Here is a 25,982-nt window from a genome sequence, read left to right on the forward strand (position 1 = left end):
CGAACAAAACTAATGGAACACAAGACAGAAACGGTTCTACAAACCGGAAACTGTTTAAACATTTTAAAAATAACTGCCAACTATTTAATTCAAATGTTTTAATTTCAACTGCATACTTTTAAGACAACTTCTACAATGAAGTTAGTTGCAGTTGAGAAATATATAACAAATCAGTCGATAATGTAGTTTCTGGCAGCCATTTTTGTGCGTGCATCTCCTTTCACCATTCACCAAAACACGTTTATTCTCTATGCTCCAAAAAGAGATACCACCATTATTTGACTGCAATGAACCAATTTCACTCGCACCTTTTGCACAGTATATTTCCTGACAAACAGACACACCTTTCATCTCATTCTAACACTCGCAAATTTAATCGAGCATGAGAGGAGTAGATTTAATTTTATTCGCAAAAAAATCTAGTAGAGAAGAACGAAATCGTTCGTGCTAATTGTGCTGTCGGTGTTTGCTCGAATAACAGTCTCGTGTTCCTCTCTTTGCAAATTAATTTAAAAAAACTAATTCAAAAAGTAAGTAAATTTAAATAAAAATTTATTCGCTTTAATTCAAAAATACTGCTTTTATTTTTTTTGCCTCTAGTTTATGAAAGTAAAATTCACTTAAAATTTTATTAACAACCATCGTGTAGAGAAAAATTAATACAAAAAAAGTCTTGGAGAGAAAAATCAATTTTTATCATGTAACCAAATGAAACTTTATCGAATTGTAATCAAAATTTCTAATAGCCTAATTGTCTTTTCCTAATGAACCGGCTTTTCTTATAAGATTGTGATAAGATTTATTAAAAAAGAAATCTCCAACATTAATCATAAGAGCCAGTAAATGTGTTGTTACGTAACAAATTTTTTATTCTCTGCTTCGTTGAATTGCCTCTTCTCCATTCGATATATCAAAAAAAAAAAATTACCTATTCCATTTTGTACTTTAAAATTGATGATTGCAAGTGGGACAACTAGTTTAAGTCCCTCATGAGGGTCTAACGTCTAATTCTGCTTCCGACTAGTCACATGGAGACTTCTTTCTAATCTTCTGTAAAAAAAAATCGTTTGACTTTGTCGATGGAATATGTAATTCTTTTTTTTATTTCTTCCAATTCGCCGAAGAGAAATCGCGCCATGGAGCGAGCTTAGTGGGGCTTGTATATATTTTTGTGAAATTCATTTGGATTGGACTGTCAGTCAGTTAATGACGTCAGCAAATCAATATACAAAAAGGAGGTATGTTGGGAAGAAGGTTGTCTTGCTTTTCTGTTGCAATTGTACCATTAGCCCTGGCCAAATTTAATATTTGCTTTACAAGTGGTTACATTTATAAAAATTATTCTTGCGTATTGACAAGGTGTCTCACGATAAGTCAAGTAATGAGTCCAAGTGTCCAAGTACACCGGGACGAGACGCCAAATTTTTGTTTGGATTAAAGGCCGTAAAAAGCTATATTAAATTAAAAATGATTCCCCATTTTTATTGTGATTCATTTGCTATTTATTTAGCTAAAGTCTTCTCGGGTGCAGTTACAGCAAGCTTTTAAAGCTAGCTGCTGCCTGCTCTTCTATTATGAAATGATAATTCGGAGGAAATGGAATAGATATAAAAGGTGTTACTAAGACACAAATATTGTTCTTCTCATGTTTGACGAGTATGTAGTATACATTGGGGATGTGCGCAGCTGATTTTTGTGGGTGTGGGCGGGGTGGTTGTGTTTTCTGTTCTGCTCTTATGTAAGACACGAGTTTTAAAATTATTATTGAATGAAATGTGCCAACAACCTAGACAAGGACTTCTTTTGTTTATAGGGAAATGCAACACAAATTTTTTAGGGTGACGACAGTTGTTTTTTCACTTTGACATCCAAAAAGAACGTTTTTGTTACAAAATGTGCAAGTTTTGTTTGAAGGAAGTTTGTGTAACTTATTGCATGTCAAGCTATTATAAAAAAAGGCAACGAAATTAAGTAGCTACCCAAGTAGGTACACAAAATGTAAACACTTATTTTTAATTCTATTTAATATTTTTTCTATTATACTCTTGATAGACCTTGTAACAATTTTAAAAAGTTATTCAATATTTGTAGAAAGAATATAGAAAGGGAGGTACATATCAGGTAGTGTCATTGAAAAGTGTTGCTAGAAAAAAAAAATAAAATCATATGAATCATGACAGCCCCAGTTGCTATAGAGAACTTCATTTAAGAGAATTATCTTTTCGATTGCACAATTCAATTTGGGGCACTAATTAAAGCTTAGCAATACATCATATCATAAAGATTGTGAGTTTATACTTCCTCTTGAGCAAACATAAAACAAATTGTGTGTTAGTTATAAAATCACATTTGTTTTATTTTCTTGTTTAATATAGCGTTGGGAATCCAAATTTTACTAACCGTTTTCAAGAAAAAAAAAGGCTAGCCTCAAAAGTTACTCAATCACTTTTTTTCAATAACATTTTATGACAAACAAATATTAAATTATAGCCGTGTTTTTTCTACAACTCAGTATCTATTCATTTTTTGAATTTATTTTTAAAACAAAACAAATTCAAACAAAATACTTGCTGTTTTTGTTTTGAAACTAACAAGTCTTAAAAGCAATTAAAGATGACCAATGACAATTTTTTCCGTTTATTCCTATGTATGTATGTATTCAAGATTTAGACCCGTTTGGTGAATCGAAACTTAAGCATTAAAGTTCTACATAAATCCTTAGGTATGTGACAGTTTACGCAGGGGAAAAAGTAGGGAATAAGAGTCTATGTTCAACATAAATTATTTAAGTTCCGATTCAGCAAATGGCCCTTATAGACCGATCGATTTTGCCAGCCCAATCAAAGCCCATGTTTTAATTTATAACCACGCTAGGAATATTGGAATCCTCAAATATCTTCTCAATGCTGTGTCCTTTCAATGCTTCTAAAAAAAACTTTTTTTTTCTGCTTTGAATGGTATCAGATACTTAATGGGTTCCACTAATTAAAATAGATTGGGTTTTTTTTCGTCATGATCTGGATAGTGAGAACTTTTTTTTGAAAAAAAAAATGAAACAATTCTCCTGGGGTTGAAACACGGCACACGATTACGATCATACGTTAACCTTTTGAATACTTCTGTCTCTATTTAATTAGTAGAAAAAGATAGGGATAGTTAACGAACGTATGCTGTAATTCGGCCCCTGGTCCACGTCATTTTATAATTTTTTTCTGGTTAAGTTCACACATTTTTAAGATCTGTCCAAAAAGTACTCCAGATCTTTATTTGCAAAATAACCATTATTGAAAGTTATATTATTTCTTTATAACGAAAACTTTTGTCCTCTGCTCTGAGCTCAACTTTTAGATTAGAGAAAATAAAAAGTCAATTAAGGCTAATTCATCTGATGCATTAAAATTACGGTGTATGATATGTATATTCCATCAAAAATATTTTTAACATCTGATTTACCAACAAATATGTAGAATATTTTCATTCATAAACAAATAAATTGTAAAAATAAAAAGGTGTGAGATTCTCTACGTAATAGATAAGCTTACAATCAAGCAAATGGTGGGTCAAGGTCAATCTAATGTCGAATTCCTTTCAATTGAAAAATCGAATTTTCGGCGATCTCGAAGCGAATTTTTTCTGAAAATCATGTTCCATAGAAAAAAAATTCGCCTCAAACGAAGCAGAATTCGAATTTTTTTTAATCCCTCTTTTTTGAGAGATTTACACGGATTTGCACACACACTTGGAACATTTGACATTTCTCAAACGTCAAGCTGAAAGTTTTCTTCGTGTTGTTTGTTTATTTGAGAACACCAACTTCAAATAAAGAGTAAATTTTAATTGAATATCGTATTTTTATTGCGGAAAAATATGAAATAAATAAAAAAAAAACAATGTGCGATCAAAATATATTTTTTTCTGGCATAGCTCTTGTCAAAAAGTCAAATTACTGTGACTTTTCTTCTCGTAATTGTCGTCAGAAAATTTTTTCTCTGTAAAACCACAGCATACGGCCAAAATAATAACCTTCTACTTCATATTCACTCAGATCTTAATAATAACTGCAATTTCCCTTTGATTCTGATTAAAATAAATATATATTACCGAAGAAAATAAACAAAATTATTGATCAAAGGAATCTCTGGTTTTATTTTGCAGAAATTGTTTTGGTTTCAGCTAGACGTTCGTGTAAAGATTGTTGTCAAATGACACACATACAATCGCAAAAAGAATTCAGTCTGTTTTCATGTTCCTTTTTAACACCAAAAATTCGATTTTTTTGAGGCGATTCAAAAAATTGAAAGGAATTCGACATAATCCATTGATGCCCAAAGTAAAATTGATTGTGGAAATTATCTTCTAATGTTATGTATTGATTCTTTTTTCATTCAACAATTTTATGTTAGGTTTTACCGCATCGTGATATTTTGTTCATTACCTGTGTCTACCGTTATCTATTTGTGATATAACATAGTTATCTTTGAAACCATACAAACCAACAGTGAAACTAGTATTTTTTAGTTCTAATCATTCGAGTAAAGAGAATGATACCGAGATAACCAAGGCAATTGACTGTGATAAAAAATTCATCATGTGAAAAGATTTTGTCATTTATTTAATGACAAGAATCGAAAGCGTGAGGCTGTGAAATTTCTTCTTATTTGAAAATATCACAGAAAGGGAAAATATCACCGAAATCGAAAACTAGATGTGAAATATTTTTTTGTACTTGCATGTGTTTTATGCTTAACTCTTTTGAAGTATTCGTAACATATTAATTTTTATTGCGTAAAAATAAGTAGGTTAAGGTTTTCTCCATTTTCAATATTTTCATTTCGAATGTGTTCTATGCGACGAAATTGTAGACTGTTTGGCGGCAGTAACATCTATTATTTAAACGAAAATCAGTGAATCACTTCGATTTTCATCTGAAGTGGGTTAAATCAATAACTAAAATTGCTTTTTCTGAAAAGCTAATACAAAAACTAATAAAAAATACTTTGCAAAAGAGAACAAACACATTAGAAGTAGTTATGTATAAAATTTTTTATTAAATATCGTGGAGCGATATATGTAATACTAATGTTCAGGCACGATTGTCTAATATTGACGACATTCAGGGGTTACATTATTTAGGGTGGATCGAAATTGAAATTTATTTCCGTTAGCACCATCTTCAGCACTTTAATTGCTTTCTACCTCTTTTTGGTAATCCATAATTTATGTACCTATCAAGTTGAACAGTTGGATTAAGGAAAACTATTTTTTATCAAACTGAAAATGTACATAAACTTGTCCAGTTTTTATGTCACTACTACTTTAAAGGTAGTGGCACATTTTTATTAATTTAAAAATACCATTTATTACGAAGCAGGCTAACAAGTGCCTCTTTAGGAAATTTTGTTCGCCTGAAGCAACCAGGTTGCAACAAATTCTTATATCAAAGTTTATTGATAGTCTCGTAGCTTAACAATTTGTTAATTTGCTCACAATTTTGAAAATACGAGTGTAAAATTAATTTTTTTGCATTTAACACCTAATTAACACCTCTTGTAAACATATTCTCAAATAAATAAAAAAGAAAATGAAAATAAATATCTAATCTAATATAATTTAACCTTGGGAATGTTTAAAAGATCTCTTATTTTAAACAAACAAAAATTTCCCGATTGTCTGCAGTGCAAACAAATTTGCTAAATTCTTTTGCCAATAATAAAAGTTTTTCCTTTCTCATGTTTTATTTTGAAGAATCTACGAGAAAAATAAAACCAACCAATGATATGCTGTGTGAATTCGACTAGAAAAAATAATTTAGCAAAAATAAAAAAAAAAAGAAAACAAAACGCTATGTATTAAACGTCACCAACGGGTAATTAATTTTATTTATAAACTTGTATTGCCGTTAACGACGCGTGAGGCACATTAAAAGAATTGATCAAAACATACATTGATATACCGATCGTTTCGCCGCATGGGTTGAGAATTGAGATACATTTATTGTATCTTAATAGAAAAAGGGGAAAAACTTATAATTCTGTCTGCGTCGATTTCGATGCATTTTCTTGTTTTTTGTTGTTACGTCGTCACCGATTCGATATGCGTATGTATGTAAACATTATGATCAGTGCCGATAGAATTTGTATGTAGGTATGTGAACGATTGTCTGGTCAATGACCCATTGAGATTAATGTGACTGTAGACTTAACTCATTTGTTTCTCTTAGACCTTGACCATCATTTAAATGACATTGAATATTGCTGACTGAGATTTCGATTTCATTTTCTAGCATTTTCTAGTTGGCATCAGATTGCTATTGAGCTATTAAGCGATTAGATTGTGAATTGATTATCAAAAAAAAAAAGCTTTCCTGTTTTATTTTTCATTCAAATAGTGTTTCGTTTTTGTATGATGAAATTTTTTGTTAGGTTTGAAAATAAATCACAATAGGTTTGACTTTGATAAGATTATAGTAGATAGGATATAATTAATTGTAATTTAAAATCATAATGACTAAGTCACGAAAACTGATAATTTTTGTTTTTAAGGTAGTAACAATGAACTCTAATCTTATCATGAAATTTGTACCTATTCCATAGAACATTTAAACTGACATTTTTTTTTTTGTGCTGTTTGTTTATAATGCGTGCAGGTTGTTAGAAACGATTTCAAAGTACATAAAGGCACCTTTGGTTTTTACTCAAAAGCATACACATACTCATTCGACTGTCAAACAATTGTAAAAATGTTTCTATTTCGGTTGAAACTAATGGCGTTTTTAATTGGCAATCTGGAAGCAAAAATAAGCAATCTGAATGCGTTCAATTGGGCAAAACTGACAGTTCTGATTCTGAAAAAAAGAGAATTTCTCTTCTGGTTTTAAAAACAGAATCAGAAGCAGAATCACTCACACATTCATAGATTTAAATGTCAGCAGTACAAAATGTTTGCAGCACAAAAACAAATGAAGTTTGGAGCGAATACACATATATGTGGCACATGTTAAACTCAACCAATACATTCAAACCAAACTTCAGATTCTTTGGAATAAAAAAAAACTGTTCAATTGGGATTCCGAATCGAAGAACAATTCCGGATTGCCAATTAAAAACGCCATAAAAGTAAACAAAATATTGTCTGATGAGGGCTTAAGTTCGCCGTCCCAAAGTACGCACGGCTTTCAGGCATTCATGGCGAAGAGAACATTATGACTTGTTGTCAAACATAATGAGTTGACTGTCAAATCAAACAAAATTGATTATCATATGACACTTTTCAACCCCATTTGTTATAATTTGTTATAAATTAGGTTACTAAAACAGAAGAAGAATGAAAATGGGCAGGTTCAGAAACATTAGGGGCTAAATATTTAGGTAATTTCTCGGCCTCTGATTGGTCAACTGTCAAAAAAAAATCCTTCCAATTTAGGTAATTTTATTGGAAAGCTAACTGGAAAATTAGGCAAGAAAATTTTACCTAAAAATCTAGGAAAGTTTTTTTTGTCAACATGACAGCTGATTGTTTTTAATTACAGAATTTCGTTAGCAAAATTGAATTTATTTGTGTGAAAAACGAGTTAAAAGTGCATTATCGGTTATAATTAATATATTTATTTATTAAAGTAAAGTTAAATTCGGTGTCTGCCCCATGCGGTCTTAATTAAATTTCGAAATTTGACAATAACATCATATCCAAACTAATTTAGTCAATTTACTCAAATTTCCGTTCAGAAAATGACGTTGCCTAAATATTTAGTGCCTAATATTTCCTGAACGTGCCAATTATCTCACTTTATGGTCGAGACATACTACTTATTCTGTCTGTCAATTTTGTGTCGCTATTTTCAAACAATGTTCCAAATTCCAAAAAGGGAGATACATTTCTGCCGCTCTGTTTATACTTTGTTGGCAAGTTCTTGCGCCTTAAAACCTTCGCATACTACATACTTTTATCGACCGATAGTTAGGTCGTGTAAGGCTGCTAATTTGCGCAACCTCGGCTGACGAAATAGTCGCCTAAGTTACAAAATACATACTTATACTTAAAATATATTTATGTTTGTAGAAAATTGTGTATCACAACAAACTTTTCAATCGATCGATAGTGCGGATTTTCATAAATTTTCGTATTGATTAAAAGAAAGTCTGTGGTGTGCTGCGACTCTTACAATTACCTGAAATATCTCTGAACCGGCAACCGCGAGAAATGAATGTTGAATTGAACTACCTCAAAGAGCGTTGGACGGTGATGTATTTTGTAGAGGCAAATGCAATAGATTTGAAAGCAGCTTGGCTTTCTGAAAAGATCCAAAAAGAAACGTTAGAAGGAGCGTTCCATCATAACGTAGCTGAACCTACATTGGTTGTGATGTTTGCAATCGATTTTAAATGCAGTAACAGTTTTTAGATCAATTTAGATACATAATCGTCTCTTCTATGTGATGAAGAGTCCACAGGTCTCAGTTAACAAATGGTTACTATAAACCTTATTAAATTCCAAAATTAGCTGCTGTAAAAGTTTTATGCTTAGTGACAGAGTAATAAAAAGCAACTTTTAAAATCATGATTAACAACCATTCCCTGAAGAATGAATGCAAAACGAACACATATGTATAAATTCCAAAAAAAGGTGGTTTCCCCTTTTGTATGTCAGTTGCTATCAAAATTTATGGTTTTTTTTACATTTTTTTATTTTCTTTAATATTTATATTTACATATTTTTAACTATGAAAATATTCTCTCTTTTTACTCAAATATTGTTTTTTTTTTTTTTTTTTTTTTTTTTTTGTTTAATTAGTTTTTTTTTCGGCAGACGGCTTATAAAGCCATGCTTTGTATTTCCTTTAATATGAAATATTGTACTTATAAGAAAATTGAAAAAATAAAGAACTTATCTATCTATCTACTTATTTTTACTTGCGATATAGGTACTATATATCAAGTTATGCATTCGTACAAAAAAAAAAAGTTGAGATAACATTTTTCCATGACATTACGATGGTAGACAATGCCAAAAAAGTGGGTCCCGGAAGTCCGTCTGTCTGTCTGTCAGTCTGTCAGTCTGTCTGTCTGTAAACGAAGCTACAGCCTAAACGGATGGGCCGATTGATGCCAAACTTGGTATGTAGCGTTATTTGGCGACTCTCCAGAGGGGTTTTTGGAATTAATTTTTTTGGACCAAAAATAACGGTACTTGTCATATACCGATTTTAGTAAAATTGAAATATCTTGAAAACGGCTCCAACGATTTTGTTTAAAAAATTCAAATGTTAGTTTTAAGCTAAGGTCTATCGTTTTATGGAAAATTTTTTTTTCGAAAATCATTATTAACGGTACCTGCCATAGAACCGTTTTTTTCAAATCCGATTATCTCCGAAACTGCATATTCGATTTCAACGAAACTTTTTGTGAAGAAGCATTTATACAATTTAAATATAAACCAAAAATAAAATTTTCAAAAAAATAAGTTTTGGATTTTTAAAAAATTTTGAAAATTTTTTTTTGAAAAATCAAATTTTCGAAAACGGGACATTGAATTTTTTTGAAATTTTGTTTTTAGATGTTGGTTAGTGATTTCTACAAAATGGCATACCAATTTTATTTTAAAACTTTTTTTCCAAAAAAATATTTATAAAAAACTAGTTTTTTAAAAAACGGCTCTAACGATTTTGAAATTTTTTTTTCTAAAAATGCATGTTAATATATCAATCAAAACTGCATACTTGTTTTGGCAGGCAATACAATTTCAGATTTTATTTTATTTTTTTTTTTAAACGAATTTTATTTTTTTTTCCAAATTTCTATATAAAAAGTCTTAAAAATTTAAGCAACTTTAACTCTAAGAGCAAGTTCGTGCGACCCAGTCGTGCATTTTATTTTAAGTCAATCCGTATCTACATCATAATGATAACTAAATGAGTCCAACAAAAATTAACCTTCTTCTGGCTTAAAACTCTTCATTCTAAGTGAACAGAGTTTTTAAAACCTCACTATGTTAGGAACGATGTGGGGTAATAATTTGAATCTAGCTGGATTTTCGTTAAAACTTTCAAAACTTTTTGTCGAAAATGAGAACCAATTAAAATTCTTTGAAAGCCATTCATGGTAATTTCGTCACGTGAGTAATTTGTCCCACAAAAAAATGATTTTATTCTATAGACCAAATTTTTTCGGTGAATTTTATGCTCAGGTTAGGTTAGGTAGAAATGGCTGTCAGGAAAACGACCTACACACTTAGCCCACTTATTGGTCCGTTGTGATAATATGATTTTGCAAGGAAATTCCTCACTAATTAAACCATTTGGAGCTTTTAATGAAGTGGTGAAGGTTGAAGATGTCAATTTTATGTTTATTTGTCCTATATACATTTTTGTATGCAGTAGGACAAATACTGGCTTTATAATTATGCAAAATTTGTGCTTAAATGTCCTCTATCCAATGAAGTTATATTTTTCACACAAAATATTATCATATTAGCTCCTCTTAGGAAGAGGCGAAATATTCAAATTTTGAAGCCATTGCCAAAAGTATCGTTGCTTAATACTAATGTAACAATCTTTAATGAAAAAAAAGGACATGATCCATGTACTTTCTGCATGCATAACAGCAAAGATGTCCAATTTTATAACCTTTCATTTATTTTTAACTTTATAAACACGTTACCTAATTATACATTTTTTTTGTAAACTCTTATAAAGAATGTATTGAGTTTCGATTTCAATAATTCCTAATTTTTACTTGCTCTATAGGGCAAGTATTGGTTTCGTGTCGAAAAAAAAATTTGAGGTTTTAATCAAAACCAACATTACGATAATGGAGAATTCCGAAAAAGTGGGTCTCGCAATTCCGTCCGTGCGTCTATGCGTCCTATATTCAATACAAATTCCGTTGGAGAAAAAATTTTTAGCTTTGGTTTTTCATGTGTCTGTAACTGTATGGACATGTGTCCTAGTCTATTTTACTACTTTTTTTTAAACTCAATTAAATCAATATTGAAAAACCATAACATGCAAATTGCTTGCTGGGTAAATATCTAATCTTTCAAAAAACACACAAATCACTGTGATTAGGCTCACCACCACTTTGAAGCTCTCCTGAAAAGTTAAGTTTTTGGCTTATAGGACAAAGAAGAACTCACGTGACGATTTCCCGAAACGAAACTTAAATATTCAAGATGAACATAAACCATTTTTTTGTGTAAGCTGTCACGTAAAAATTTTTGTAGAACTTAGGCCCAATTTATTCACGATCCATTAGACTTATAGTCGCCATTTAAAAAGGGAAATTTTTAAATTATACGACTTCAAATTTTACTGATTTTTAATGGGGAAAATGTTTTCTAAAGGTGGACATTGTCTTAAAATTTATTGTTGGATCATTCAATTAAGTCATAAAACATTTTAAATCAAACGAGTTGGATGTATGAATATTTGCTGAAAGTAGCTATGTATGTAATATAGTTTGTAATTATGTCATTACTATAGAAGCTTTTGTTTTTATTCAAGTCTGGTAATTTAATGAGCTATCTTCTAACATAAGCTTATTATTATTATTGTTTTCTCTAATCTATTAAAACACTCACACAACTCAAAGCACATTGCAAAATGGTCACATTGTATAAAATAATATGGCATCACATATCGCCCGACCCAGACCCTGACTATGAGCGCAAACAGGAGGAACGTCGAGCCAAAGCACTGGTTCGTGTTTCAATTTTAAGTGTCCTTTTAAATTTTGCTCAAAATTCTTCCAATTATTTTTTTTTATATTGTATTTTTTTTTTTTTTGTATAATATTTTGTCTTTATATCAAGCTTATTTTAGCTAGTTCATCATATAAATATAAAAAAGAATTTAGTTGAAGCTCGTAGGTGTGTATTTTTTTTTCCTCATTGAGCTCATTTTAGATTTATTCGGCACCTGGTTTGTTTCTGACAAAAATAATCAATTTTTTTTATTTTATTCACTCCAAGTTTGATATTTTTTTGCATTTCCTTATTAATTGCTTCTTTTTATTAATAAATTATATTTTATTGTATTTTTAGATGGCTCCTCCATCATACTCAGATCTTGGCAAACAAGCCCGCGATGTCTTCGGCAAGGGTTATCATTTTGGCTTGTGGAAATTGGACTGCAAGACCAAGACATCATCTGGTATTGAATTCAACACATCCGGTCACTCAAATCAGGATTCTGGAAAAGTTTTCGGTTCCCTGGAAACCAAGTACAAAATCAGTGATTATGGTTTAACATTGACCGAGAAATGGAACACAGACAACACCTTGTTCACTGAGGTTGCCATGCAAGATCAAGGCGCAAAGGGATTGAAAATCTCTTTCGAAGGTACCTTTGCTCCACAATCTGGGTAAGTTTTGAGCTAAGATTTATTAAAATTCAAATTATCAATTTATGACTGTTGCATTTTTTCGTTTTATAGCAACAAGAACGGCAAATTCAAGGTCGCCTATGGCCAAGAGAATGTCAAGGTTGATTCCGATGTCAACGTTGACTTGGCTGGTCCATTGGTTAATGCTGCTGCCGTATTCGGCTACCAGGGATGGTTGGCTGGTTACCAAACCGCCTTCGATACCCAAAAATCAAAGATCACCACCAACAACTTTGCCTTGGGCTACACCACCAACGATTTTGTCCTCCACACAGCTGTGTAAGTTTTTTTTTTTTCAATTATAACTTTGTAAATGATCTATTTTAACATATTTTTCTTTTATCGATCGTTTTATAGGAACGATGGCCAAGAATTCAGTGGCTCAGTGTTCCAGAAGTGCTCCGACAAATTGGACTGCGGTGTACAATTGTCCTGGACTTCGGGCTCCAACGCCACCAAATTCGGTCTCGGCGCTAAATACCAATTGGACAAGGATGCCGCCGTCCGCGCCAAGGTTAACAACAATAGCCAAGTTGGTCTCGGCTACCAACAAAAACTTCGTGATGGCATCACTCTTACTCTTTCCACTTTGATCGATGGCAAGAACTTTAATGCTGGCGGTCACAAGATCGGTGTTGCTCTAGAGTTGGAAGCCTAAAAATGCTCACAACAAAAAAATCAACATAACATCAAAGAATAAAACAGTCTCTAGCAGTAATAAAATAAAAACAAACAAGAAAATTAATAAACAAAGAAAAATAAAAACTATAATGTTAAAACTAAATAAAACAGAAAAGACAGAAAAATCAGTATAAAGAGAGAATTTAAATTGTGTGAGATATGCGGGAAAGGGATCACCTTGAACGGAGAGAAGGGAACTTTTTTTGTTTGTTAAGACCTAAAGACAAAATTTAAAAATTTAAATAAAAACAAATAAAAAAAACGAACTGCCTACAATATTAAAAGCCCCAAAAAAATTACGTTTTATTTTTCTTTCTTTGTGTAAATGTGGGTTCTTTGTCTTTTGTTTAGATGGTCGCTATTTCTTATTAAAAAAAATATATTTTAGAAGTACAAAATAACTTTTCGATTAGAGTATTTATCAGACATTTTATGTTTCGTTTCTCCGAGTAAAAAGCATCTAATTGTGTTTGAGAATTTGGTACTAGCCAGCGCTCGAAGCGGTTCGAATTTCTTTTTGTAGGCTGTCACAACTTGGGAGTGTCAACTTAGAGAGTTGAACTTAAAAGCGAACTCGCTGAATTCGCTGAGCGAAGTATTCCCAATCATAAAGATTCGCTTAAAGTGTATAAATAGCGACGCCTGTGGTCCGTTCTTTTATTGAATAATGTTAACTATTGTTGTTATGTCAAAAAAATCGTTGTATTTGTTTTTGTTACATTTTGTTACAAAATGTTAACTTTGATTTAGGAACGACTAAATGTTACATTTTGTTGATCTGTCAAAAGAAAAATTTTTGAGATTAATTTTATGAATGAATAAACAAGAAAAAATTAATTTGGTACTGAAATAATTCTTTTTAATTGAATTCTAAGCAAATTGAAACAAAAATATGCATTCAATAATTTCAAATATGGAAACAAACAAGAAATTCTCTTCTCACATCATCCCCTCTCTTCCCCATTTAGTTGTGTTTGACAGATTAACATTGAAACTCAAGTCCAGAAGCTGAGTTGGAAAAAGTAACAAAATGTAACTATTTGACACTTCAACACTGGATTTAGGAACGATGTTGTGACGTCACGATGTTACACTTTGTAACTTTTTTCTCATTTAGGAACGATGAAAGTTAACTATTGTTAACAATAGTTAACATCGTCGAATAAAAGAACGCATCACTGACGTCACCAAAAAAATTATGGTCATTGCGCTGTTAAGTCGAATCCTAAAATTTTGTGTCAGCGCAAGTGTGATAGTGTCAATGCGTTGACAGCATATTTTGTGGACACTTGGGAATGATTTTGACGTCATTTTACATGGCTGAATACAATGGAGCAAATGTAGCTGTAGCTTGTAGTACTATCATTTTGTTGAGGGAAAACCATAAAAAAGTAGGCTACAGCTGAGGTTAAACTTGAGAATTCTTCAACTTGCGCTACAAGCTACAGCTACACCATTGTATTCAGAGGGTCAGAACGTCAACGCGTTGAACTAAGTTGAACTTGTAGTCCTAGATTAACTTTTTGTATGCTCAGATTCACGTCTTTTAAGTTTTCTTTTTTATTGATTGAATGGTCACTCGGGCGTATACGTATCTTTGTTTACTATTTGAAAAATAGAACAAATCTAGTTGAATGTAAAGTGGCGGACGTGAGACCACTACAAACAGTTATGATGACGATCCTGGGGGTCGTAATACGAAACGAGCGTCAAGTCAACGATGCTGAAGTAAAGGATAGTGACGACAAAGAGCGATTATGTAAAACGAGGAAGTCGTTTGGCCAAACTTAACCGAACAATGTATTTTTTTGAGGCTCACATGAATTCTACCAGCAAACGCAATAATATTATGACAGATAAACGAAAACTAAACGATAGGTAAATGGCAGTCGTAAAGATAAACGAGTATCGTTGAAGTAAAACGATTATCTTAATACGTAGTCGCATTTCAACGAAAACGAAGTAGTTTCAACGATAATCGTTTTACAAAATAGGGCCCCTGAATACGCTTGCCAAGAGTGTTTATAAGTGGGTGAACGTTTTGGAAGGAAGCGCAAATTTTTGACCACACAGAACTATTCCTGACATTTATATATCAACATTTAAGTGCGAGTGTGAATTTACCACGAAAGTAAAATTTATTTAAATAAATGCTTACCTTTAAAAGGGCTTATACGAGGTACCTACCTACAAGCATTTTTAAACAAATAATAATGTTCTATTGACCTATAGATTCACTATTACGCTCTTGTTAACTAAGTCACTAATATCGAAAAGTGATTAAATATATAATTTTCAACATTTTTTTTCTCTGGTCAAATCATTCATTATTTTATGAAATATACAATTTTGTGGTTTAAGTTTAACCGCAAATTGTGCACAATAGATACAATTAATTGCACATATGAACCATAATTTCCGTGTGCATAATTGATATTTTATATCTGACAAATTACATTTAAAACTGAATGTTTCTATTAAAATGAGACATATTCCCAAGATACTTCAGTTACGTTAAATCTGTTTATAGATCCAACTGAAAAATGCGTTTAATATTGTGGTTAATTTTTGGGTTAGTGCAACTATCTATTGAATTGGTGAGTTGACTTGAATTTATGGTTAATCGGATACTAAGACTATTTTTTTTAAATAAAGGATATAAATATCACAAAATTCGACAATTGTTTTGAATACTCTCCGATTGGTGAAGAATGGCCTATAGAAATTCAAGAAGTTCATTATGATTTCAATGATGATGGATACATTGATCACATTTATGGGAAGTATCTTGTGCGATCAATTGATACACGCGATAAGGAGGTGTGCTCTGTGATTGAAATTGAGTTTAAATAAAATTCATCTGTGTGATATATTCCTCTTAGTTAACAATCATGGTTTATAAATGCTCAATTGATGATCCACCACCATGTGAACATAAAATAGAACATGTTATTACTGAACTACATTGTGACAAATTTCGAAATGATGCCTCGGGAATATGGCATATGGTATCACAAGCTATGAGTGGATCAACGTGTGGTCATGAGATGGTAAAAATGAAAATTGCAAATATAGCTGTAAATTTCTAACTAATTTTCTGTTTCTATTTTAGGGTCTTTTTGATTTTGAATTGCCACGAATAAATCATGATTATTTTATGAAACATTTGACTGGAGTAGAATTGAACTCAAGGTATAGGATGATTCTCTTGTTTCACAAGAAGAGCGACGAATCGACAGACCGAAGAGCTTGTGCTGAGATTCAATTTGATGTCTTCAATTGAGAATTAATGATATAACGTTAAGAAACATTAATATTTGTATTTAATAGGTGAAAGTAGTTGGGAGCAAATACATTAAAATATGTAAAGTAAAGATGCTATAAATCATTTACACAAACATTAGACCCACGAAATACCCAACCTTCCCTTCACTTCATCCTCCGTTTCCTTACGCGATGAATTTATTGACCGTATTGATCATAAAAAGTACGTATACACCCGAGTGTTCATTTTTAATTTATCACTGTCGTTAAAATACGAATACTTTTTATGATAACCGTTTTTATTTTCACGTATTCTTCTGGCTGGCTTTCACGTATTCATTGCATTTAGTACACCCCAGCTCTTGATCTCATTTTGTCATCAGATTGTTGACTTCTTCTGGCTGCGCCATCATGGAGCTTTCGACTTTCTCACCATTTAGTCTTGTTGAAAGGTTCTCGAGAGTTTTATTTTTACTGTGTTATTACCACCTCTATTTCAACCGACTCCAATATCCTTGTTCTGTAACCAATAATCACATAGGTGATAAACATTTGTGAAGATAATTTTCCAATCGCGAATCTCTCACGTACTTCATTTTCCTCTCTGAAAAAGTCACACTAACATACAAAAATATTTTAATTCTTTTCGCAGCTCACATAGGTCCAAACCCTTAGATACCAACAAACTGTTACCCCGTATAAACTTGACGAGGTGGAATAATTTAATTTTGTATGCATTGGATTTCAAATATTTTATTGTAATGTACCGTTAAATTTAAACAAACAAATTTTCAGTAGGGATTTTTTTCCCAATTTCGAAGATGAAACGTGATAACCAAGTTCCCAAAATGGGAAAAAGTTTTGTGAAATTTGTTTGGTTAGTTTGAAATAAGGGAAACATTCCCATGAAAATCTGTATTCAAGATATCCTCCTCTAAATTAGCTAAACAATTATCCCGCTAGTTACTTTCTGATCGGTGATGAGTGTTTCGCTAGCTTAGGCCTTTATTGCGAGTGTCGTTTGTCTATCGATATACAACTTTTGTCGATTATCGAAAATGAATTTTGGTAATGTGAATCTCTATTATGAACGATGTGTTTTTTTTATTTATCGTTCGATCTTTTTGTTTACAATTTTGCTATCAACTCAAATCAAGTTCATAATTCACTTGAGCAAATATCTTTATCGAAAGAGATACACAGTACCAAAACAGATATTTATCGATTTTTTCGACTTTTATCGCATCGAAAGTCGAACGACACTCGCAATAAAAGTCTCATACTCATGTTAAAAAATGGGTTTTACTTAATTTGCAGTCTTAAAATTTAGAAAAAATTTAATTAAACCAATATCGATCACATCCAAGACAGTTCAAAAATAAATATTTCTTGAATACTAATTCATAATTTAATTATCATTTTTTTTTTAATATTTATTCTTACCACTTTTTGATTTCTTAACAAAAAAAATTAAAACAAATTTTTAGATTTCTTACATAATATATTAATAAATTTTATATTTTGATTTCTTTTTTTTTTTTCTTTATATTTTTATCATCCTATATCAATAAACTGATAACAAAACAATATTGTTTAGAGACAGTTATTGCTGTTGTTTATGTTGTTGTTGTATCATTTTCTATTATTGGCGGTTGTTTTTTTTCTTTCTTTTCATTTCATTTTTAATTTTTTTTTTGTTTTTAGTTTTTTGTGTTGATAGTAGTTGTGTGAGACAAATAAGATAAATAAGGTGCTTTTACTTCAAACACAGTTTCTTTTTGTTTGTTTCTTTTGTTTTTTTGATTAAATTAAAAAAATAAGTACGAAAAAAGATTTATTACTTAACAAACGGAATGGAAAAACTTATATTTTTATTGAAAATCAATACTTTCTCTATTCCGCAAAATGCTTTATGTTAAAGAAAAAAAAAAATAATTAGGTAATAAATCAAGAAATTAATAGAAATTTAAAAATTTACAAAAAAAATTAAAGTAAAATTCTACGATCAGGTTTAATTGATAATTGTGATTTCTTTTCTTTTATTTTTTTACAACTTTTCAACAAAATAAAATCACAACCAACAATATAACCTCACATTGCTATACTTTTTGTATCTCTTTGAGAGAGGATAAAGCGAGTGCAAGTAAATATTAGAGGAAAAGTAAGAAAACTTAAAAAAAATACTCCAATAGGAATCAATATTAGAAGGATGGTACGTTGTTGTTTGAAACTAGATTAGTTGCACTTAGCCCGTTTTACGCATCCAGATCATTGACAAAAAGAACTTCGCGGTTTTTGAGGCCAACTTCGCTGAGAGTTTTTGTATCTTCCGCTCGGTCTCTGGCATAGAGAACACGCTTAGGGAAATTCGTAGTTATTTCAAATTCATCAGGTGACGATGGATGACAAAATAGATAGTTGTAGACATCCTAAATAGAAAAATGCATTTAAATTAGATAAGTGAGTAAAAGCCTTTAATTTTTTTAAGCTTGCCTGTAATGAGTCAGTGCTTAGGAATCGACGTTCAATGCGTGCTCCGTTTGGTAGCTTGAAGACAACGCTGACGGCATTTGGTGAATCTGGTGGGGGTTCAGAAGGCACACGATCGGCTAGGTCGATTTTTAGCTGCGCTATTTCCTATTTCAAAAACCACAACATCATTCATGTCATTTACAAAATATAAAGACTTTTTAAAAACTAACCTCCTTTCTTCGTTCTTCTGCTTTGCGTTCATTTTCTTCAGCCTCTTGTGCTTTTCGAACTTCTTCTAATTGCTCTTGTCGCCTTCGTTCCTTCTCCTCGTCTGCCCTTAAACTCTGCTCGTAGGCTTCATCTTGTTGCTGACGCAAAGATTGTGTGAAGCTTCGTTCCAAACGGTCAGCACGAGCCTGGCTTAGCCATACCTCATTTGCAGAGATAACCGTTTGTAATCGCCTCACAAGCTCTTCGGGTGTACAATCGCCCTCGAAACGACCCATAATAATCATTTTATGATTTCGAAGACCAATCAACACCATCATTGGATAGATTCGTGCATGAACCGAGTGTGAGACTCGATAACCTTCGGGAGTAGCGACATCGCAACCCCAAAGTAGAACATTGCGATTAATATAATCGATGACGCTCTGATCGGCCAGCGTTTGGCTGCAAAATGATTGCACATCGGTGCTTTTTGGTACATCTTTATGTAGATAGACCAACAGGAATCGCAGTTCATTCTTGGCATCGTTCAAAGCTTGGGCATAGGTGCCCTGATAGAAGACCGGATGTCTGGGATACTTTTCGTTGTATGTTTGGATAAATTTCATAACATCTCCCAGTGGATCGGTGACAACTGAAAATTAATGCCAGATATTAAAATGATTAACACAATTCATACACAGATGGATTTTCGTTTTCGACTTAAGACTTTGCATAATAAACTAAATTTTACTACCATCGATATAATCGAAAACAAGATTATCAGTAATGTTACAATTTTACTTATAGTCTGATTATAAAGACTTTTAACGACATTTATGGTTGTAAGTTCAAAATTAAGCAATGAACTGAATTATGGGAAATAGTTGTATCTCAAATTTATTTGCCATGACCAATTTTTAGTATCTCAATTTTTAGCGAGATTTTCACTTATTTGCCTACGCACTTTAAAATGTTTGACTAAGTTTTTATTGTATATGAAAAATTGCAGTCATTTGCGATCAGAATTAAGTCAGAGAAAATATTTGCGCATGTATTTTACTTTGCATTTATTTTTCATCCTTGGTTAAGATATTCTGATCTGATGTTTGAGAGTATGACACGGTAAAAAAATATTATTGCTGTTATTATTTTTTCATATTAGCTATAGCTAGATCCATTCGGCTTTAAAGAATTTCATTTGTATCGGAAATCTACCGGAAAATGTTCGTTCGTAATGACAATTTTATGATACTTACGAACGAATTTTGTGGTTGTTTTTTTTTTTCAAGATTTCTAGCAAGTTTCTTATACGAATGGAATTCGTGAGAAGGTCCATTATTAGAATATTGAAATTTTGGTGTCTTCTAAAAAAATGAAGTGTAGAAATTTACCATACAAAAAAAAACACAAAAAAACCAAAAATTGCTTTAAAAGACGACATCCCAATTTTCAAAAATGTATAGGTATTATAATTGGAGTTGATTCCTTTTTATGTTATTATATTATAAAATTTGATAACGTTAAGTAAAAAAAAAACTATTATTTGAAAAATGGACTTACACCATTACACATATGTACGTACATATACATATGTATGATGCATTTGTTAACAAAAAAAGATAAATAATGCGAAAAAAGTGGGTTCTCAAAGTTCCTCTGTCTAAACGGATGGGTCGATTTAATTTAAACTTGGTATGTAGTAGTTTTCGTATATTGTACAGAGGTTTTTGGAATTCTTTACTGTACCCGTTTTTAAATCGCACTTATCCGTGTACTGGTATATACTCTACGGGTTAAAAGAGAAAAACCAAGCTAGTCGGTATAGAGTGTTAAGTTGGGTCACTTGAAGACAGTGCAAAAGGCTTTTAGAGTGTGGGAACAATTGCTACGTTGGATTAAAAGAAAACGGTGCATTTAATTTATGTAATCAGTACGCAAAATTGTTCTTTAAGGTCCTTTATGTACGTAAATATTTTTTATCTACCACATATAATTCTATGCGTCCGTACAAAAAAGAAGCATCGTAATCATTTCCGAATTTGATATTAGAGTTTAAGTTACAATTTGTTTTTCGTTATCTAACTGTTTGAATGATTTTCTTAATCAATAGGTACCGTTGCTGATATACATTCATTCCCACGAGTGACTTATGAATGAGGTCTGAAAATGAATTCGGATGCTTTGTTTTTAAGAACGCATAGAGTTATCTGTTAACAATAACGAATTGAATTGAAATCCAAAATTTATTTTTTTTTTTAATTTTATTTTTAATAACTGAAAATTTCTTTCGAATTTAAATCAATTCGAATGCTCTACCAACAAAAATCGTTTTTCGTATGTTCTTACCAGTTTGCTGATGGTTTTGTCAAATATCCTAAATTTAAATATTCACAAGAAAATTCAATTTATAAGTTCAAGTGACCTCAACTCCAAAAATTTATAAAGCGTTTCGTCCAAGTTCGACAGTGGGCTCATCAGTTAAATCTGTCGTACCCTTACTAAGACGTCTTATTTTGGTCGATGTTTACCGACACTATATAAAACTCACAAAAAAAGTTTTATATAAAATAAGTTTTAAAATTTGTCATTAATATGGCCATCAAAGTTATTTTTTCTTGCGAATTTGTAATAAAAATAATGAATACATTTGTGGCACAACGAACCCATAAAGAACCAAGGTTTTAGAACTTTCAACCATCCTGCATGCGTGTTAGTTATTTTGAAGGAAAAGAGGGGAATGTTTATTCAAGTTTGTTATTGTTTACGTACACACAAATGATTAAACTGACAAAAATAATCCAAAGAAAAATGCGATATAGTCAGCGATATAAAACAATAAACATATACAGTGCTGCTAAAAACATTCCGGATTTTTTTTTTCATTTTCATCAATGGAAATTTCATAACTCAAAACTGGAACCAAATACTGTTTTAATATTTTTTCTAGGTCGTTTATATATCAGTTACGCAATTTCAACAAAAAATAATGATCTTTAATACCTACATACAAAAATTTTAAAAATTGAATAATGAAGTAGAGTTAGAATTTCGGCTGTGAAAAACTAACCGGATTTTTCAAGGATTTCGATCCTCAGTATTGAGATAACGGTTTTAAGTATCACTGCATTAAAATTTTTGTTTGCAAAGAAAAACAAAGTTGTTAGCTTTGTGAATTGTATAAAATTTTAAATGTAATACGAAAAATAACGCGTTATAGATATCCAATTCTTTACGAAGTCTTAAAACACTTTCAAGTCGAAATAAAACAAAATTTTATCCATTTGGGATGTTGCAAATTGCAACGTCAAGTGAGTATTATATCAACAAACAGTAAAAGGCAAAAAATCAGTTAAATCAGATCACTTTGGTGGGTCCCATCACAAAATAGCCCTAAAAACTGATAGGGGTAATTCCATGAAAAAGTGGACACGAATTTTGAACAAATTATGCCGTTTTTTTTACTTTTTGTAATAGCAAATTATTATTTACAAACGGTAACACTTAATGCAAGTTGCAAGAAAAGATTCTTTGTTGTGTTCCCTTATGGATAGAAATTAAATTCAGGGAGTATAAATAATCTTAAAGCATTTTTAAAGCATAAGCTGTCAACTACAGAAGAATTTCACATGAAAATGACGGAAAAACAAGCCCACAGAAAACTAGATGAATCTAATAGTGACGATGACAATATCCCCTGGTTATTGCTAAAATAAATTATAAATTAAGCAAGCTTCGTTACACAATATTCGATTTAAAAAAAACTTGAGTGAAAATGCATCTTTTCTTTACTTTTGCAACCACAAATCGCAGGTAACATGAGTTACCAAAATAATGTAGCGTGAGTTACCTAAATATTTTAAAATTTTTCCTCGAAATATTGAACAAATGTTTGGTTTTGTCACTAATATTAAAAGCTTGTAATTTTGTATGTATGGAATCTTCATTAAAAACAAATAAAGGTTCTTAATTTCGCAGAAAAACTTCATACTGTCGGACTCTTAAAACTCTTGTCCGATTTTTGTAACGTGAGTTACCATCATACTTTTATTTCTCCCAAGCAAATGCTAAAAATAAAGAAATTTTTTTTTGTTAATTATGAAAGTAATAGTTATGCTCCATTCATGGATAGTAATTTCGTATCAATTTATATTAAAATTAACAAAAAAAAATTATTTATGTATAGGAAATTTTTGTGAATGTAACGTGAGTTACCATGGAATTGCCCATAGGCAAATAAAGAGTTTTTTGATAAAAGATCCTAGTGCGACTTCTTAAACGATTGGTGAGGAGCTTAATCTGCCTTAATCTGTACTTGATCATCAATTACAGTAAGAAAGGGTGTGAGAAATTGTGATCTTTATGTCATTCGGTTCGGAAAAAAACCATTCCATAATAGTAAGCATTGCCTAAAAAGGGAGGCAATGAAAGGATCTTAAGAAACACTTTAAATATTAAAATGAAAATACTTCATCTGATTGTATTTACAAGAAATCATCTGAATTGCTCGATAACAAAACGGAAAAACATAAAAGCAATTTTTAATTGTTTTATTCCGAGTGTGAAATAGAAGCCAGGCGCTCAAACATGCACATGTTTAAAACCAAAAAAATATACTCCCTACCATGAACACAGCGGAGGATCAGTGATGGTTTGGGTCTTTTTTTCAACTGCAGGCTCTGGCCGTACACCAAATCAACGGAATAATGGAACATTTAAAGAATAGAGAGATGTTGGAGTCGATAATGACTCCATAAAAGCAGAAAGAAATGTCTTTATATTGGCTCTTCCTGCAAGTTATGATGCCAAAAATTCTTAAAAGCTCGTAAAACAGTAGTTTGGGGCAGACAATACTCCTGGTTTAGAATAGCAGTAACAATTATCCGACTTGAACACGATTGAAAATTTGTGGGCTATCTTTAAGTGAAGTGAAAAGAAAGCACACCTCAGAAACTAACGTACTTGTGGCTTTGAAAAATTACTGGGTGCATATTCCTTGCCTATTTTATTTAATTTGGCCGACTCCAAGTCCCGTTGGTGCCGAGCAGTCTTTAAAAACAAAGGTTACTGAACAAAATATTAATTTTTAACACTAACATTAAAAAATCCGGTTAATTTTTCACAGCCGAAATTCTGACTCTAATTAATTTTTCAATTTTTAAAATTTTTGTATGTATTAAAGATCATTATTTTCTGTTGGAATTCCTTAACTGATATACCTACTTACGACCTAGAAAAAATATTCAAACAATATTTGGTTCCAGTTTTAAGTTTTAAAATTTCAATTGATGAATTTGACAAAATAATCCGGAATGTTTTTAGCAGCGCTATATAAGTTATATGCATGCTTGTATGGCAGGCGTGGTGCTACTAAATATTTCTCAAATACAAATTTGTATAATTTTGTTATGTGGCATATAATATAATATAACATAATATATAATGTCCAAAACATCTACGCATTTTGGTTTAATTCCAGCTCTTTAAAGGAGAGGGATGTTGGAATAGTTTTACTAGTCGTTCTTTAAACAAACCTTAACCCTAGTACCTGCTTCAAATCTGTTTTATATACAAGAACACTGAAACGTGCCCTTGATTATGAAAGTGGACTAACTCACTTTTTGCATTGGTTAAAGAAAAACTTATATATAATAACTTTCTTATAACGATTTACTTAATTGTATTTTTTTTATGAAATCACTAAAATGAAAGGAGCAATAAAGAAATTTATTTACAGCAGTTTCGCTTGCAATTAAACTTTAATAAATAATAATTATTAAATAATAAATAATTATTAAATAATTAAATAAATAATAATTATTTTTAGGCTAGATTTGACAGCATTTTTATTCCACTATCATAATTAAGGGCACAAATATGTATGAATGCTCTCATTCTCATGTAGTAGAGTAACTAAAGCAAATTATTAGGGAACCCGGCCGAACAGCTCTGATTTTGACGATTTTTTTTTTCAAACGTAGGTAATTAAAAATACTTTAAAGTCTATAGATTAAAAATTGCCGGTTTTTGCCAATTTTTGAGCTTTAGTTACTCCACTAATGGATAAGGCCCAATAAGTAATAAACAAATAAGTTATATATACAAAAATTAGTGAATCAAAATCAAAAATATCCAAAGATAAACCTCAAAGTTTATTATTTTTGTGGTGAAATTTGATCAATATAAAATACTCACTCCTCTCATCAGTCCGCATCAAACTGAGCAATGTGCTAACAATTGACGACAGCGTCGAATAACAATATTGGAACACAAAATTTATCACGTATCCAAGAATCCCCGTGAAACTGCCAGGCATTGGCGGTCCACTGCCAGTCCGTCCGCCCGGCATACTTGCCGAGAAAACTTGCTGCAGGAAGCGATCATTGACAACATTGGGAGCGCGCAATTCTGTCGATGCGGCATACATGGACGGTCGACCTTCGCGGATGTTCATTTGTTCTTGGAATGCAACTTCCAAATCCCATTGATGTCTAATTAGGATATCACGACAAACATACATGTCATCAATTCCGGTAATATCTTGGAATTGAAGAACCTTTTCGGTTTGTTCGTCGGATAGTTCATCAACGGAATCCATTGTTACCAAAAAAAATACGTTTTTTAAGGGTTTTTTAAGACCGACGAATTCTCAGCTCTTTTTTTGTAGATTTTGACTGACTTCAAAACGGGTGACGACCCTATCTAAATCTTTTGGTTATTTTTCTGTAAAATAAAAGATATTCAAGGTGTGAATTTACAAAAAAGGGAAATTTCATTTTACACACTCATTGACTTGGAAATTGTGTATTTTTGTTTGATATTCCAAGTGGATTGGATTTTCCACAATTTTTTTTCTTTGGGGTTTCTACTGTTTTTTTGCAATATCACTGCTGCCGCAAAATACATATATGACGACTAAACATAAAAAATGTTGTGCCTGTTTTGTCAAATAAAAAAATTAGAAATTGGAAATCTCTTGCA

The 25,982-nt window shown here is 31.4% G+C and overlaps 3 protein-coding genes across 4 annotated transcripts; 2 read left to right on the forward strand and 1 right to left on the reverse strand.

The window, feature by feature from the left end:
- The first annotated feature begins 372 nt into the window (after positions 1–372).
- Positions 373–13,293, forward strand: LOC129921170 (voltage-dependent anion-selective channel). Of its 2 annotated transcripts, none has more exons than XM_056002874.1 (4): positions 373–530; positions 12,037–12,356; positions 12,429–12,656; positions 12,735–13,293. In XM_056002874.1, the coding sequence occupies exons 2-4, from the start codon at positions 12,037–12,039 to the stop codon at positions 13,033–13,035; spliced, it is 849 nt and encodes a 282-aa protein (XP_055858849.1). In that variant the 5' UTR covers positions 373–530; the 3' UTR covers positions 13,036–13,293. The 2 variants fall into 2 exon arrangements, with proteins under 2 accessions (XP_055858849.1, XP_055858850.1); XM_056002875.1 differs by lacking the exon at positions 373–530 and adding an exon at positions 11,844–11,862.
- A 2,232-nt stretch (positions 13,294–15,525) lies between these two features.
- Positions 15,526–16,407, forward strand: LOC129905874 (uncharacterized). The gene is made up of 4 exons (XM_055981500.1): positions 15,526–15,655; positions 15,714–15,878; positions 15,941–16,108; positions 16,171–16,407. Exons 1-4 carry the CDS (start codon positions 15,602–15,604, stop codon positions 16,339–16,341), a joined length of 558 nt encoding a protein of 185 aa, XP_055837475.1. The 5' UTR covers positions 15,526–15,601; the 3' UTR covers positions 16,342–16,407.
- Positions 16,408–17,850: 1,443 nt separating this feature from the next.
- LOC129905737 (FAS-associated factor 2) lies at positions 17,851–25,624 on the reverse strand. The gene is made up of 4 exons (XM_055981304.1): positions 25,197–25,624; positions 19,025–19,656; positions 18,816–18,959; positions 17,851–18,751 (listed from the first exon to the last, which is right to left on the reverse strand). Exons 1-4 carry the CDS (start codon positions 25,597–25,599, stop codon positions 18,578–18,580), a joined length of 1,353 nt encoding a protein of 450 aa, XP_055837279.1. The 5' UTR covers positions 25,600–25,624; the 3' UTR covers positions 17,851–18,577.
- Between the last annotated feature and the right edge of the window lie 358 nt (positions 25,625–25,982).

Source organism: Episyrphus balteatus, chromosome 1 (assembly GCF_945859705.1).
Source record: "Episyrphus balteatus chromosome 1, idEpiBalt1.1, whole genome shotgun sequence".
In the NCBI taxonomy this organism is placed as follows: domain Eukaryota; kingdom Metazoa; phylum Arthropoda; class Insecta; order Diptera; family Syrphidae; genus Episyrphus; species Episyrphus balteatus.

What these genes read in the sequence shown, in the direction of transcription:
- LOC129921170 (XM_056002874.1), top strand. Translation starts at nt 12,037, where the DNA reads ATGGCTCCTCCATCATACTCAGATCTTGGCAAACAAGCCCGCGATGTC. An exon ending in ACCTTTGCTCCACAATCTGG is followed by an intron (nt 12,357 to 12,428) that starts GTAAGTTTTGAG and finishes TTCGTTTTATAG; the next exon opens with CAACAAGAACGGCAAATTCA. An exon ending in TTTGTCCTCCACACAGCTGT is followed by an intron (nt 12,657 to 12,734) that starts GTAAGTTTTTTT and finishes ATCGTTTTATAG; the next exon opens with GAACGATGGCCAAGAATTCA.
- LOC129905874 (XM_055981500.1), top strand. Translation starts at nt 15,602, where the DNA reads ATGCGTTTAATATTGTGGTTAATTTTTGGGTTAGTGCAACTATCTATT. An exon ending in TGCAACTATCTATTGAATTG is followed by an intron (nt 15,656 to 15,713) that starts GTGAGTTGACTT and finishes TTTTAAATAAAG; the next exon opens with GATATAAATATCACAAAATT. An exon ending in CAACGTGTGGTCATGAGATG is followed by an intron (nt 16,109 to 16,170) that starts GTAAAAATGAAA and finishes TTTCTATTTTAG; the next exon opens with GGTCTTTTTGATTTTGAATT.
- LOC129905737 (XM_055981304.1), bottom strand. Translation starts at nt 25,599, where the DNA reads ATGGATTCCGTTGATGAACTATCCGACGAACAAACCGAAAAGGTTCTT. An exon ending in GATGCGGACTGATGAGAGGA is followed by an intron (nt 19,657 to 25,196) that starts GTGAGTATTTTA and finishes ATTAATTTTCAG; the next exon opens with TTGTCACCGATCCACTGGGA. An exon ending in CAGAAGAACGAAGAAAGGAG is followed by an intron (nt 18,960 to 19,024) that starts GTTAGTTTTTAA and finishes TTTTTGAAATAG; the next exon opens with GAAATAGCGCAGCTAAAAAT.